Source organism: Apodemus sylvaticus, chromosome 14 (assembly GCF_947179515.1).
Source record: "Apodemus sylvaticus chromosome 14, mApoSyl1.1, whole genome shotgun sequence".
Lineage (NCBI taxonomy): Eukaryota > Metazoa > Chordata > Mammalia > Rodentia > Muridae > Apodemus > Apodemus sylvaticus.
In genome coordinates, this window is record NC_067485.1 from 34,743,818 (window position 1) to 34,760,258 (window position 16,441).

At 40.1% G+C, this 16,441-nt stretch overlaps 1 protein-coding gene across 1 annotated transcript in view; it reads left to right on the forward strand.

The window, feature by feature from the left end:
* Nucleotides 1–16,441, forward strand: part of Gmds (GDP-mannose 4,6-dehydratase) — a 579,810-nt gene that overhangs the window by 483,929 nt on the left and 79,440 nt on the right. Inside the window, exon 9 of the mRNA XM_052157103.1 lies at nt 2,024–2,120. Within this exon, the coding sequence (XP_052013063.1) occupies nt 2,024–2,120 (97 nt within the window). The remainder of the gene's footprint in view (nt 1–2,023; nt 2,121–16,441) is intronic.

Here is a 16,441-nt window from a genome sequence, read left to right on the forward strand (position 1 = left end):
GCTGCCCTCATTTCTTTCTGTGACCAAATGGCAATCTATCTAGAGGCCTTACCAAGGGTTTATGAGTTTAAATGTTGGGAGAGGGCAGTGGGGGGATCTTTTTAAGTGTGTTTGTCTGTATATGGTTAGTGTGTTATGTGTATTTGGGGTTTGTGTGTATGTGGTATGGGACAGGGGGTATTGTGTATGGGTGTGTGTGTGTGTGTGTGTGTGTGCGCGCGTGCGCGCGCATGAAATCTGTGTGTATATAGTAAGTCAGTTTGCTTGTCATACATTACTTAGCTACAAAAGGAAAAGAAAATGTTGTTTCTGTTAACCCTTTGGTTCAGCTGGAGATGCTGACCTAGAGGTATCTAGGACAGTTAGAACTATGTCTCTTTCTACAGTATGAAATATAGACAAAAACATAGCTAAAAGATGTTTTGAAATTGTCTGTTTTGTGTTACTTGTCTGACTATCTATCCAAGATTAAAAAGTTAAGCCTAATTAGTAGATTAGCAAATGCTTCTGTTTTAGTTGATCAAGATAAAATTCATGGGATATGACTGCTTATATAATTTACATAGTTCAACATAGTGTACTATTACTATTTTCTGTGTTACTGGATGGTTTTCATATCTGCCTTGAGTCTACTGGGAAAAATCACAAACCAGCAAACTGAGTATTTCCTCAAGAGACAAATAGTTACCCTCTTCTGCCAAGTTTATCTCTTGGAGAGGTGACTTGACAAAATATTCATATAATTAATCAAAAATAAAGTTTGTGAGCCTAGTCTGTATTCAACCTGTTTTGATATATAACATTCTTCAGTATTTAATGTTCATTTTCAGAGGAATCTGTGGCATAGTCAAGTAACCATAGACTGTTCTATTCTTCCCTTTGATCCTTTCTGCGAGAGATCTGAGGAGCACACAAAATTGTTCTGGGTTGAGTCCCAGCTGATAAAGCAAACTCATTCTAAGGATAAGCACTGAAGCCAAACATTAGTCAGATTTTTCAGTTCTTTTCTTTCCTTGCCAAAAAAATATTTTTTGTGAAAATAACTTAAACCGCATAGTATATACTTTTATTGGAATATTAGATTATAGAAATCCCAAAGTCAACTGTAAATCAAGAACTTTCTCTTGTCTTCTTTCTTCAGAGATGGAGAGGTCACTATATTGCCCTTAAATTTAAAATTCAGGACCCAGTCTCCAGAATTGCTAAAATTACGGATGTGCACCACCAGGTCCAAATCTAGTTGTTCCCATTTAATGAAAAATGAGACCATAAAGCAGATTAGTAGAGTTTCCCAAGAGAAGCTCTTGAAGCCTAGTAGCCCATTATGCATCCCAGTCAGTGTACCCTGGAGGGTCATAGTGGGTCTTTATTGTTGTCAACTGCAGATGTTTAGTGAGGCAAGCTCCAGTCTAGGAACATCCCAGCTGAGTCAGGGGAAATCATGCTAGAGGACAGGAAATGAACAATTAGTTGTATGCTTTGGGGCAGGCTTCATCATCTGTGGGGAGGTGGTGAGGCCTCCTTCACAAGGATATAATGCAGGGATGAACAATAGAGCCAGCAAGGTATGGAACTTATCACCAACTAGGGTGCCATGGGCTCATACTAACTGTGCCCACATATGAAAGAAAAGGGTGGATAAATGACAATAATTGATTCATAATAAATGTCTAATGATTTTATACTTAAAAAGAATAATCTTTTAAAGTATAAAAATTCTTTGAGATCCCTAAAAGTTATTCAATACCCCCCACAAACTATTTATGTCTAAAGTCTCAGTTTTGAATTCATCTTGATATTCTTTAAATGGAAGCAGGGTGGGGGGTTTAACTTCCTTTCAAACAAATACAGAAAGTTTTGAAAGCCACAATTGCTCTAATAACAAGGTTGAGGGCGGCCCTGCTCCTGCTGTTAATGTGCTTATGGCCTCCTGCTGGGAGAAGACAGGCAAGCCATCCTGAGCTCCACAGTGAGGCCACATGCTACTGAGCAATTAAGAATTGATTGTTTGTCTTCTTTGCAGGTGGGAAGGAAAGAATGAAAATGAAGTGGGCAGATGTAAAGAGACCGGCAAAGTTCACGTGACTGTGGATCTGAAATACTACCGGCCAACTGAAGTGGTAAGGACTCCCTCACCACCCAAAGTGTGGCCACCCTTGGCCAGCTGGCTGGGAAAATTCCCTCCTGGAATGCCTGCTGCCAACCTTCAAAGCTCTCTAATTTACCTCTCTGGCATACTCCACAGGGCACTTCCCAAAGGAGAATACAGAGAATTAAGTTTGAGATACCATTCTCACCACAAAAATCTATTGCTGTATAAAGAAAAACAAGAATAAAACACACCCAGGAAAATACTGATTCCAGAAATGGAGATCATAGCTTGGACCAATCTCATCTCATTGGTCTGGTTTGCAAAATGATCCCAAATATCCATAAGATGTCTGCTTTACCAGTTCCTAGACCTGTAGGGTTTCTAGAGCCAAAGGCCCTTTTTCCCAGCCACCCGTCTCTTGTTCACTGTTGCACACTCTCACACATAGGCCCACATAAGCAGTCATGCACAGCACTCATAAAAGTCTTCCCCTACCCTGGCAGGCTCAGTTCACATAACATCCTGTTCATGGACCCTTTTCTAACCAATATTCTACTGCCACTGACATTCCTCTTGTCTCTGTAATTACCTTGCACACACTAGGACAGTGGTTCTTAGTCTTCGTAAAGCTGTGACTCTTTGATACAGCTCCTCACATTGTAGTGACCCCAATCCTAGAATTATTTTTGCTGCTTCTTCATAACTGTAATTTTGCTACTGTGATGAATTATAATGTAAAAGTGTGTGTTTGACAGTGATCCTAGGAGACCCCATGAAAGGGTCATTTGACCCCAAAGGGGTCATGACCCGCATTTTGAGAACCACTGCTGTAGGACCTGTTATAATCGTCTGTTTTCATGTTTTCCTTCCTTTACCAGCTTCTAACTTCTTTAAGGATAGGGACTTTGGGGAAGAGAAAAAAGACAAAGGTACAACAAGATGGTTGTTTAATAGTGACTGATTGGTCCGTAGACAGAAATTTCTAAGTACATTTTCATACTAACAAATAATTTAGGGGCCAAGGAAATGGCCCAGTGGGTAAAAGTGCTTGCTGCCAATACTGATGGCCTGAATTTTATCCCCAGGATCCACAGGGTGGAGAGAACCAACTTCTAAAAGTTGTCCTCTGCTTTCCACAGGCATGCGCTAGACAGTGTGCATACACATATATGCAGTAACTTGTTAACATGAGTGTGCATACACATATATGCAGTAACTTGTTAACGTGAGTGGCATACACTGTTAGTCAGAAATATCCTTCTTTTTTAACTTAATGTCACTGCTTTGATGTGATCCATATGCACAATGACAAAATCAAAGGTGTTTAGAATGAAACGGGAAGCAGTGTCTTCAGAGAGGTCAGGTGTGTCCAGTGCGTGCTGTGGAACAGCACCTTAGAACCTGCTTTCTCTGGGGAAAGGCGGTGAAGACAGATTGAAAGTAAACTGTGTCCTCAGTAGCCATCCTGTGAAATGTGTGCTCAGTAGCCATCCTGTGAAATGTGTTGTTCTGTGCCCCTGCTTCCCCCAAAAGGCTGCACTCAATGATTGCCTCTTACACAGAGAAAGAACCACACCAAGGGAGTGCACAGCGGCTTGGGAGAGGTAGGGCTGTGCAGTTCTGCTTTGTCCCCCACGGGCGTGGCCAGGCTTTGACACAGAGAGTGATTGTTCTTAGCTAATGGTGAGTGGGTGTGTCTGTGAGAGGATGTGCCTGTCCCTGGGGGAGGAAGATACTAGCTGTGCTGCTGCTGACACAGCAAGGACCTCCCTAGTCTCCCAGCCCTCTGCACTTATTCCCCTGGCCTGAGGAAGGGCTGCAGGGGCCTCATTTCTCTGAAACTCTAAACAAGTCATATACTCAGACAAATTTCTCTTCTCACTAGTAAAGATAGTTACTTCAGAGTAAAAACTTTACTTGTATTCTCACAACAGCTTAAGTGTGCCTCTGTCTCTGACACCAGAATAGTTTTAAGAACAAGTCATTAAGAATGGCTTGTCTGTTATTCTACTTTAGGCAAGGTGTGGCATTGATAAGGACTGGAACAAAAGAAGGTATAGAACAGGAAGAGGACCCTCTAACTGACAAGACTGTTCTTGAAACCCCACCAGTTCCTTCCTTGCCCCACTACATCCCTCCCATCCCATCCTTTGTTCACTCAAATGCTATCATCATACCTGTTCTGCAACTCTGTTGACACCGGCATTGTGTGACTGTAAAGTGGTGTCTGATTTCATATGTATGCTTGCTGCCCCCTTTCCCTGGGCTGACTCTCCCAACAGATTCCCATTACTACCAGATTATAGATCCAGCTCTATGGTTCATATTTTTAAGCCTCTAGGCTGCGTTTGCTTCATTCACTACACTGCACCTTAATATTCAGTTGGGCATGCTTTCTTTGCATAGTGAAACTAAACTTTTAACCCCATTCCTCAAAGCAAGTCCTCTGAAACTTGGATCAACCTGAAGTGACAGGCTTTCTGTGGAGTTGCCTCCAGGGTGACAGTGTTCTTCCAGTTGAAAGGTGACTACATTATAAACAAGCTTTTTCCAAATGGGGAGCCCTGTCAGCTGTAGAAGTTATTTCCTTTGAGCCCTGAGAAGCACTAAGTCCCTCAGAGGCTGGCAGCTAGACCCGGTGGAGACTTATGAAATGAGCAAACTCTGAGAAGAAAAGGAAGAACTTTGCTTCTTCTGTCCAAACATAGTCCTTTCTTCTTAGCGTCTCCGTCTATCCTGCATGTCCCAGAGGCTTCCTGTTAGGTTTCTTGGAATTCTTTTCACAAGTTAGAAAACTTGTGAAAATTTGTTTTCATCAGCTTTGGTCATCTGTCCCCCACGATCTTCATCAAGTACAGATACCCAAAGCCAAGCATAACCTAGGGCTGAGGGTGTAGCACAGCTATAAATTCTTGTCTAGCATTCACAAGGTCCTAGGTTAAATTACTACACTCCCAAATAATTAACTAATGTTTTAATGCATTCACTCTATTTTTAAAAGCATAAATTATATCTTCTTATATGGAATTGGTTCTAGAATGATCAAAGAAGAAATAACATAAAGAAAAAATTAAAACAAAGAGAAATAAGAACATATGGACACATCATATATTATTAGAACAACGATGTCTTAAAAGCAAGACAAATGGAAAATAGAGTTTTATGTGGCTGTTTTTCTAAATTAGCTGTGGCCTAATCTGACAAGGCCCTTTCTTCAGCAAAGATATTAATATAAGAGGCCTCTGATGAACAATATAGTACCCAGATAGATCCACATGTGCCAATAGCTATTCTCCTCACAGATTGCAATACCACGAAACCTTAAACCTTATTTTTGTATTAACATGAAGGGTATACAAGGTTTGTCTTATGTATCAAGGACTCCAATTTGTGATTAGAGCTGAATGGAGCCATATCTTTTGTACTCTACCTATGAGTCTTTATGGCTTCTTCAGATGCTGAGGAGTTTTGCTACCTGAGAAATTAAGCTGTCCACTTCCCATTGTCCCTGAGTTCAAGATGATTCAGTGATGGCAATATTGAAACCTGACTTCTGTGACACTCAAGACACCTGCCTTAAGGTGGATCATAGCTCAATGGTAAAGCCCTTGTCTATATGTAAAATGCCCCATTTTCCATCCCTAGACATGTAAAACAAAATAAAATAAAACATTTCTGCTTTAGGTATAATTTCTTTACATGTACTTAGTAATATGCAGATTTATTACACAATATTCTCATTTCTATCTTTAATGTTTTTACTTTTTATATTTGGGTTGCTGTGTTTCAATGACATATACCACAAGGTATCCATGAAGGTCTGAGGCAAAGAAGAGTCCTCTGGGACAGGAATTACACTCATTCATGAGCTACAATGTGGGTGCTAGGAGTCAAACCCAGAGATTGTGGAAGAATAGCAAGTATTGCTAACCACTCTGCAGAACCATCTCTGCAGTCCCAGTGTGCTTATTTCTGAGCAAAAGTAATATTGTATTTAAATGTGGTCTTTAAAGACACATTAAATGTTGTATTTAAAGACAATAAATAATGTCTTCATTTAGTACTTTTCAGTTATAAACCTTACACTTCTCAATGCTTCTGTTTCTTCACTGTTAAAAATAGGATCTATTAGAGAATTTCTTTCAAAGAATTATTTGAAGATGAAAGAAGTCATTTATAGAATCTGACAAACAATAAATATCTAATACCATGCCTACATTCACTTCTTATTTAGTCATTCCCTAAAATTTGTGCCACACTTTTAGACCCTGATAATGCAATGGTAAACAAGACTGACTTGCCCCCAGTAAATGTAGTAAATGTTCAGATGCCATCAATCTCTAGAACCCAGACCTGAAGAAAGTAGACTGTCACAACAAAAACTGTAAGAACATAGCAAAGGTCATGGAGGCTTCAATTACTCTGTGTGTGTGTGTGTGTTTGTGTGTGTACTCATGTCTACGTGTGCCTCTGTTATGTTATATAAAGTGTATATATTTTATTCTTTTTTTGGTTTTCATTTTTTAGCGTTCAATAGCTGTTCAATGGTAGAGACATACCAGAGAAATATAAGTATTGATATTAACCTAATACTTACAGAACCATAAAGATGTCTTTTTTTCTTTGAAAACTTTTAAGCTGAAAATTTGAAAAAGGAGAAATTAATCTAGTATCCCTCTTCTTGTGCCACTTTTCTGTAGCAGTGCGCGCGCGCGAGTACAGACACACACACACACACACACACATACACACACAATATTTTGCTTTGTTTTCTGATTCATACAAGCTAAAATCCATTTTTCTTTTTTCTTTTTTTTCTTCAGAGAACTTTAGGAAATAAGGAAAAGGACCAAAATTGAAATATTTTTCTTAAATAAAATGGTTTAAACTTTGCTTTCTGCCATTTATTAGCATTTTTCTCTCACAACATCATTAATCTTTAACATTCATTTTTCTTCCCATTGTGCTTTCATGTCCTTGAGTATGATTGGTTTTGTTTTATTTATAAATCTTAAATTCATTACTAATGACTATAGATATTGATAGGGGGAAAACATGAATTAATATATAGAACTTAGAAGGCAGTAACTTCAAAGAAGCCTAGCGAGCTAGCTAAAACTTTTCTCCAGTGACAGCATGTGGCCTGTTCCTAATCAAATTACCATATGCTTGTCGAGTTGTCCCCTCTGCCCCCCATAAACTTTTCCTAATATTTTTCTGTAAATGATGTTAAGCTAAATGGCCTATAATTGCTTGCTCTATCTCATAGCCTTGTTTAGAATAATGGTATGTAACACTTTCCAGACCTCAGGAATTTGATCTGTCATCGGAGGGCTTGTGTAAGTAGCAGTCAGAGCTTCCCTCCACTCTGTCTCTAAGTACCTGGGTAAAGCTCTTGTGTGCTGGCCTTTTGTCCTGAACCTCCCCTTCCCTCTATTGCTGTTCTCACCACCTTCTCACACTGGGCTCTTAGGGCAGGAAATGAGATCCCTGTGTGCTCTGCCTCGCTCCAGCCCTGGTGGTGGTCAGCCCATGGCTCAGGTCCTGATCCTGTGACCTTAAAGTTCTCAGGCCCCTCCACTCCTGCTTGCTTTTGTTCTGTCCTTTGACTGGTGAGAGCTGGGGTCAGGGGAGGCATAGAGACCTGATTATGGGCTAGCTTGTCTCTTCCGGCACTGCTGGACCTGTAAAAGAAGTTAGGCTGCTGGTTCTGAAAGGTCCTTTACAATTTTAACATCCTGCCACATACTGTTTTCACAACTACATGACCATGGTGGTTGGAATACTCAGCATAATGCTCCTTCTTCTGAGTTATTCTCTGGCCTTCTCACTACTTGATTTTATAAATAGTTTATATCTCTAAATCACTGTTTATTTTTTTAAGCCTCCCTCTTAGGCTCCTCATCCTAATCTTTATATCCTTCCTTAATCACATTGCCCTTTCCTGCCCCTTTCCTTCCTTGGACTTAGAAGGAGCTTTAAATTTCAATCTCTTCAGTTGATTCTCAAATATTCCACTGTGTGTTTTCCATACTTCATAAAATCTCATTGAAAACCCTTGGGGCATATACCTTTCCTGCTGAAGCTTGTGATCATTCCCTGGCAGCTGGCCCCCTTGAGAGCAATTCATATCTAATGAAATAGCAATTATAATTGTGTACAGAGTCTAGTGTCCTCAGCTTTTCTCCTGCCTCTTGTGTATTTTTCTTATATTATCATTAAGGACTCAAAAAATTGTCTATACAGATATATACATTCCATTACCCAAACTTTTGTTTTTGATTTATCCTTAAGCTTAACTGGTATCTTTATTGTCATACTTTTATGACTTGTATTAGTAGAGAATTTCCCTAGAATATTTCCATTTTTCAAAAAAACAAAAACAAACAAAAAACTTCATTTATAATCCTAATACAAACTGCTTCCAACCAAAACCCAAATTCCAAAATGTGCTTTAGCATGTGCCTATTAACTGCAGGGAGAATAGTTAGACTAACTTTGACTAAAGCTTCAACAAGCTCTAATGTATTATTAGCATCTCCATTGCTGGGACAAACACCTGTGAGAAACAACTTAAAGTAGGAGGAATTTATTCTATCTCATGGTTTCAGTCCATGGCTGGATCACCCTGCTGTTTCTGGGTTTATGGCGAAGCAAAGCACCATAGCAAAGGGTGACCTAGAGTAGAGCTGTTCTCTGTATGGCAGCCAGACAGAGAGGGAAAGGGAAACAGAGGGGACAAGGCATCCCCTAACTAGCCCTGCCTCCCAAAAATGCCATGGGTCTGTGAAATAATCAGTTGATTAGATGGGAGACCTCCAGATCCAGTCAGTTCCCAAGGACATGTCAAGCCTTGCAACAAAAGCCTTTTGAAGGACACATGCCTCCCTTGTGTCACCTAGAGCACTGCAGTCTCCTAGGGAGATCTGTGTGTGGCCAGGTGATTGTACCATCTCTCGCATCCCAACAATTATTCTGAAGTTTAAAAACACCATTAGCTGGTATTTAAAATCAAATATGTTCTTTCTGTTCTACCAAACCATGTACATTATCTAAAATAACGAATTAAAAAAAAGAAAAGAAAAAAGAACAAACACCTCTGTCCATAGAGGCTTATAAGAATTATTGTCTGTACTACTGCAGTAGCCTTCTCCTATCCTAACTGCCTTATGGTTCTAATAAGGTAATTTTTCTTTTGTTTTCTTCTTTCTCTTGTTTGTTTGTTTGTTTGTTTGTTGTTTTGAGGCTACACAGTTTCTCTGTGTAGCCCTGGCTGTCCTGGAACTCACTCTGTATACCAGGCTAGCCTTGAACTCAGTCTCTGCTTCCCAAGTGCTAGGATTAAAGGTGTGCACTACTGCTGCAACCACTGCCACCCACAACCCACCCTGGCTAAGGTTTATACATATGGGTGTTTTGTTTGCATGTGTGTCTGCACACCAGACGAAGGTATGAGATCCCATGGACTGCAGTTATAGATGACTGAGCTGCCACGTGAGTGCTGAGAATTGATCTCAATGCCTCTGGTAGATCAGCCAGTGCTCCCAACTCCTGAGCCATCTGTCTAGGCCCACTTTGTAAATAGTTTTACTGTCTAGGTACCAACTATCCTGAGTCTACTAAATATAGCCTGTGTATCTCCTTTGGGCTCTACCCTACTGTTATTCTGATGTTCTCTCTTGTCTTCTTGTACTGTTGTCTTAGGACAGTCTAGTTTCTTCATTTGCTGTTACCTCAAGTTGAGATGCCATCTGACTAATTTGCCATAAAGCTCCAATTTGAAACATCCACAAATGATTATTCTTTGATATAGCTCTAATCTGACTCCTAAATAAAACTGTTCAACATGTGGTTCCATTGGGAAAAGCATTGTCCTTGATAGCAAATTGAATCTGTGTGTTTTGTCATACAAAGATAAAGGGATGGTTTCCTGGCTGAGTCAGATGTTCCCTGCTTCATGAAAACTGGTATGAGAATGTTGGACTAAAACCCTAGCCTAGACTTAACATTGTTGGAGTACACGTTAAAACATTGGCTTTAGTGGCCCCTGAAGAAATCCTGTAATGTATGGATGTTTGCCTCTATGTGTGCTCAGTGCCCTCAGAGGCCAGAAGAGGGCATTGAGTCCCATGGGGCTAGAGTTATAAGTGGCTATGTGCTGCCATTTGGGTGCCAGGAAACAAACTTGGTATGCTGGAAGAGGAATCAGCACTCTTAATCACTGAGCCATCTCTCTAATCTCTAAATACCATTCCAATTTATCTTCACTTCCTCAATATTTAAAAATACAAAATGCTGTATATAATTGAGGTCTTAGGGATCCAGTGGAAAGAGTGTTTGTTGAATACCTTTCATGGAAACTATTTCCAATTAGTAGCATCCTGAAGCCAAACAGCAGAGGCTACAGAGCTGCAAGGGAAGATAAACATAGAGCAGTGGAGGTGAGAAAAGCAGGCCATTGCAAAGATAAGGCTATGAGATTAGAGATTACACAGAACAGCAACATGTGGGAAAGCAGCCTGAGCAGAGAGAGTCACCAGTACCAGAGAATGGGGGAGTAGGGGACAGCCCAGATAAGAGGTCAAAGAGAAGACTGGCTTACGGGGGAGTGGCTTTGTCACATTCCTGGAGCCTTGGCGATAACCATGTGGCAAGAACAAGAAGGCAGACTGGTCTGGAAGCCAAGAGGAAAGGAAGGAGGTCAAAACTAGGGCTAGATATGCAAGAGACAGAAGTGGACACCATGAGATGAACTTACTAAAAGTGCATTTCTGGAATATGGAGGAAGACGAGTACACATGGGGAGTTAGTCTCAAATCCAGGCATATCTGACGTCCAGGAGGAGTCTGGGAAACCAGTCTTGAAAAAATGGTTAAGAATTCTCAGATTTAGGCCAGGCTTGGTGGTGCACACCTTTAATCCAAGCCTTCAGGAAGTGAAGGCAGGTGGATCTCTCTGAGTTTGAGGCCAGCCTGGTCTATTTAGTGAGTTCCAGGATGGCAAGGGCTATGTAGAAAGACTTTGTTTCAAAAAGAAACAAAACAACAGGTGTGTGCGTGCGTGCGCACACACACACACACACACACACACACACACACTTGTATCTCAGATCCATTGGCCCAGACAAAACTGTCTTCAGGCTCATTAGCTAGTAGATAGGGACAACCCATCTCAAGCAAACTAACTTCCAGAGGTAAGCAGGTGCCCTACTATTATTATTCCTGACCTAGATGTTGGGATGTGAATGTTTTATAATTCTGAAAATAAAAGGGCTGTATAAATATTAGCTTTTTGTGCTCTGTGTTATCTTTTTCATTAGTAGACTTGTTAATAATTATCCTCCTTATCAGCGTTTACTCTTGTGAGGTCAGTAGTTATCAAAAAGACACCCTCTAGAACTTGGTCCTCAACTCCTGAGATTTTCTTCTAAGTACTTGTTTTGTTTGTAGACAACATAATACAGAAAAGAAAAAGGCTACTCAATACTGACAGATCTCTTATTTTGAGTCTGGAGTAAGAAGAAGATCATGGTAAAAGGTAGGAACATGTTGGGCTGTTAGCCCTCCTAGGATTCTGCCTAAACTGTATATTCCTGGACTCTGTGAATGAATAGTGATAAGATTACATTCTTCTGCTGCTCGAATAGCCTTAATCAGGGAAAGCAGTCACCCAGGACAGTTAACCAGCATCCACTTCCAGTGTTTAACTTAAACTACCCCATTCATTTACTGCTCGTCAATGTTCCAAAAGTATGTCTGTGCTTGTTGCTTGTTTAAGGATGTCCTCTCAATTACACAAAAATCTGCATTTAGTTTCCTACTGCTGCTATTTCTAATTCCCAAGAATTCCTATCATTTTTACAGAGGTGGGGTCAGAAATCCATAACTTGTCTAAGGTCAAACTTATCAGGAACACATTCTTTTGGGAAGCTCACTGGAAGGTTTCTGTTTCAAAGATGAGCAAGTTCATTACTAGGACAGTCATTAGTTGTTGTTCAGAAATCCTACCAGAAATCACTTTGAGGAGGAAAGTGGGGCATTGACCCTAACTCATTGTCTATTGATTGATTCACCATATCCACTTTCACACCATACAAATGGTTTAAAAAAAAAAGTCCATAAAGTCAGAGAATGATTCCTCAAAGACCCAGGACTAATTTGCTAAGGAAAGAGAATTTGGAAGTAAGTTTGAATTTTCTATTTAAAGAGAGTTGGGAGTCAGGAAAGGAAAGAAAGACTGCTTCCAATTGAATAAGAGGTGCCATTATTATACACCAGCAGTTAGATGCAGGCTAGCAGGAACCCTAACAAAGGAGGCTGGTCACCACATCACCCCACCCACCCTTGCCTAACCTCCTACATGGCCTGAAGCAAGTCCCTCTGTCTGGACCGATGGCCAGTATAGCCTTCTAAAAGTCCCTCCCTTTCATTCGTACCTTCCTTTCTTCCTATGGCTGCTTTCAGTTTTAGCCTCGTTTTGTTCTGCCCTTCTCTTGGGGTCATGTGGAATCTTAAGCAGCCATGCGACTTTCTTGTACCGCCCATGGCAGAGCTGCTTCTGAGACTAGCAGCCGGTCCTGATACCTGCCATCTGACCCTGGTGTGCTCAAACCCCAGAGAATGGCCCCTAACTTGTCCCATTTAGTTAAACACCTTTATGTTTGAGACAGATTCTCAAACAGTTCCCAGCTGTTCTAGAAATTCTAAGGCACAGTGGAGAAAACTTTCCTTGCATGAGAGAACTGTTTATATCAAAAGCATGAGTCCTCAATAGTCTTTTTGATAAAATCATGCTAAAGACTTTCTAAATTTTCTCTTTTACATATTTCTCAGTGTCATAAGAAAAAAACTTCCCACTCTTATAAGAGTTTTGTTGAGAATAAATCTAATATCAGGTATGCTTCTTGCATTTTAAATCCAGGCTAATTCTACTGTGTTTTAAAAACAGGTGAGACAAAGGTGTTCTTAACATTACTGTCTGTTGGAACGTGGGGTCTATGTAAGTTTTCTCTGAGACAACTTGATAGAGTTACTTGTTTCTGAATGAGAATGAGTCTTCATTTTAGATTATGAGGAAGTACTATAATCCCTTACTGGAATTATATTTGAAAGAAAATATAGTGATAATTTCAATATATCTTATTGCTTACATTATAAATATGTAATGTATGTCTCCGCTCCCTTTCCCCATATCCATACTTTAGTGTATCCCGTAAAAGCTCCTGATCTCCCTTTGCTCCTAACTTCCCCCCTGTGACAAAGCAATGGAAATATTCCAATGATCTCAATGGGCACATTGTAGAACTGGGTAGATTCTTAGTTTTGAGGTTCTGCACAAATGCCAGCCCCTTGGTGACTATCACTAGTGCAGGCTAAGTCAGCTGACCCTGCTGGAGCACTTTCCCATTGTGGTAGAACGTGTCATTTTTGCCTGGGAAGAGAATGGCAATGACGGCCTTGATGAAAGAATGTTACTCCTCAGCAGAGAGCCAGCCGCTTGGTTCCAGTGATTCCAGCAGTTCCAAAGTCTCTCTGAGCAGAGATAATATAATAAAACTTCAAATAGAAGAAGTAAGAAGAAAAGTCTCCTCCTTTACTCTTTCAAATTCGTTATTAAAATGACTGCAGAAATTCTTTCCAGCTTTTAAAAGATCCTGATTCTATCTATCTTTATCTTTTTCTATATATTTTTCTCTGGCACTTCTTTTATTTTGTGACCCTCATCTTTTAGCATTTTTACAGCAGTTCCCTTTGTTTCTCTTCATATATTGTAAAAGTCTGGCTTCATTAGCTTTCCTATACCCAGCCTTGCAATTTTCTCTTTAATGTATTCTGTTCATCTCATGCAATCTCAGCAAAGCTGGGTTCTTCATTCCTATCCTATAATTTCATCAAAGCAGGGTAACACTGCACCCACTGTATGAAACACTGTGTGAACAGTCTGACCACGTCTTTGAAGATTAAGGCTACTGTACCAATATGTACTGAAGGCATCTTAGGTGATTTCTTTCTTTCTTTTTCTTTCTTTCTTTTTTTTTTTTGATCTTTTTTTATTTAATATATTTTTTTATTTACATTTCAAATGATTTCCCCTTTTCTGGTCCTCCACTCCCTGAAAGTCCCATAAGCCCCCTTCCCTCCCCCTGTTCTCCCACCCACCCCTTCCCACTTCCCTGTTCTGGTTTTGCCCTATACTGCTACACTGAGTCTTTCCAGAACAAGGGGCCACTCCTCCATTCTTCTTGTACCTCATTTGATGTGTGGATTATGTTTTGGGTATTCCAGTTTTCTAGGTTAATATCCACTTATTAGTGAGTACATACCATGATTGATCTTTTGAGTCTGGGTTACCTCACTTAGTATGATGTTCTCCAGCTCCATCCCTTTGCCTAAGAATGTCATGAATTCATTGTTTCTAATGGCTGAATAGTACTCCATTGTGTAGATATACCACATTTTTTGCATCCATTCTTCTGTTGAGGGATACCTGGGTTCTTTCCAGCTTCTGGCTATAGTTCCTTGCTAAAAAAAAAATAAAAAATAAAAAGAAATGTTAATTTATAGTAAAAGCATGAAGAAATAACCCTACTAGATCTACTAATCAGATAAATGGAGGGGCTATGGGTCAAAACAGTTAATTTTTCTTTTGGTTCCTTATGCTTCATGCTGCCAGGCATGTCTATTTGTTTTATATAACATGTGTCAGGGAGTGAATATGCCATAGGGAAGTCCGTTGGTCCAGTCCTGTTTTACTGTTGGTGAGATGAAATACTGTCTTGGTGAATCAGCACCTCCCACTTGTCTTAAAGGTAGGATGGTTGCTTATGCCAATGCATTGTCTTCTCATTCAGTTGGTGAGGAGGGGAGTGGGAGGCAGCCACAGGGAGGAGACTCTGAACAAACAACCCAAGCCCTGGATCCCAGTGTGGGTGGGTAGTGGGTGCTGGGAGCAACCAGCGTTTGTGCCCAGTTGTCACATGCGATGCTGAGCAACCACTAAGTGATTCCAGAAAGGAGGTGAACCGATAACAGGAATGCACAGGAGAACGAGGCCATTCCAGCCCATGCAGAGAGCAGTGGCCAAGCGAGTGTTTTTTAATCGTGGTCTCAGTTAGCTCATCTAGGAAAAGGCTAATGCCTACTCCATTGTTCAGGTTTATCTGCAAAACATAGAGTTAGTGGCTAATCCGTTCAGAGTGCTCACAATGAGTTTACCTCAGTCTCCTGTCAGTAATGGCTCTGTGTAGTCTATCTTTACAGAATTATGTTTTTTGAGAAGCAGAGATTCAGTGCTGTAGTTTTCAAACAGCCATACATATCTGTTCTGTGTCCCCATTCACTGCTGAACATTTGTCAGATGTTCTGTTTCATATTACCTTCTTTTGCCCCTCCCCCAACTAAATAATATTTATATTGTTCAGCTACTGACCTCTGTCAAAATCTAAACTCAACAAAAATGTTTGCTTACTAGAAATAATCTCTTTTCCTTTACTGCCTCTGTGTGTGTGTGTGTGTGTGTGTGTGTGTGTGTAAGAGAGAGAGAGAGAGAGAGAGAGAGACTATTTTTCTAAAAGAACTCTGTTTCAACCTTTATATTTTATCATCAAGTGTGACTTTGTTTTTGGATCCTTTGGAGCCACCATAGGTTGGCGATAAGTCACCATTTATTTATTCTGCCTGTTCTATGTTTGAGTGACAGTTTGCACCACTCAGCTAGGAAGGTATGCTAAGACTATGTTTTATTTATTTACTTATTTATGTGAACCACTGACAATACTGTTGGTTTATTCACATAAATGAAACAATGAAAAATATTTTGGTCTAAATAATTAGGAGTTGAGGTAGAAGGCAGCATCGCAAAGCTCTGTATTTGGTTAACTATATCTTCAACTGTATACAGTTTTGCTAGCACCTAAGTTAAGAATGATGATTCTAAACTTCAGAAAAACAGTAGGAGGTTAAACTAATGTTTGTGAAATGTGTTGAGATCATATGATCAAAGATAATATCAAGAAGTGATATTCTCTCAAAGAAAAGAACTCCTCAAAAGAAGTCTGAGTTTATCTACCTAAATTATCCATCATCTTTTCTATCTGTCAGAAAGCTTCTGACTTCTAATCTCTTTTTCTCTCTTGAACCTGGAGTCTGTTTACAAGTGTTGGGGGGAGGGTTAAAGAGGAGGCCAAGGTCATGGAATCATAAATAGAGATGTGTCAGGCATTAGTTAAAGTTCAGGTTATGACTTAGGCAAGGTTTGGAGGTTGTGTTCTATTGACTAGGCAGCAAAGCAGATATCAGATAGCCAGCATGTCATATTAACCCCAAATGCTCAGTCATATTTTCCATGCCA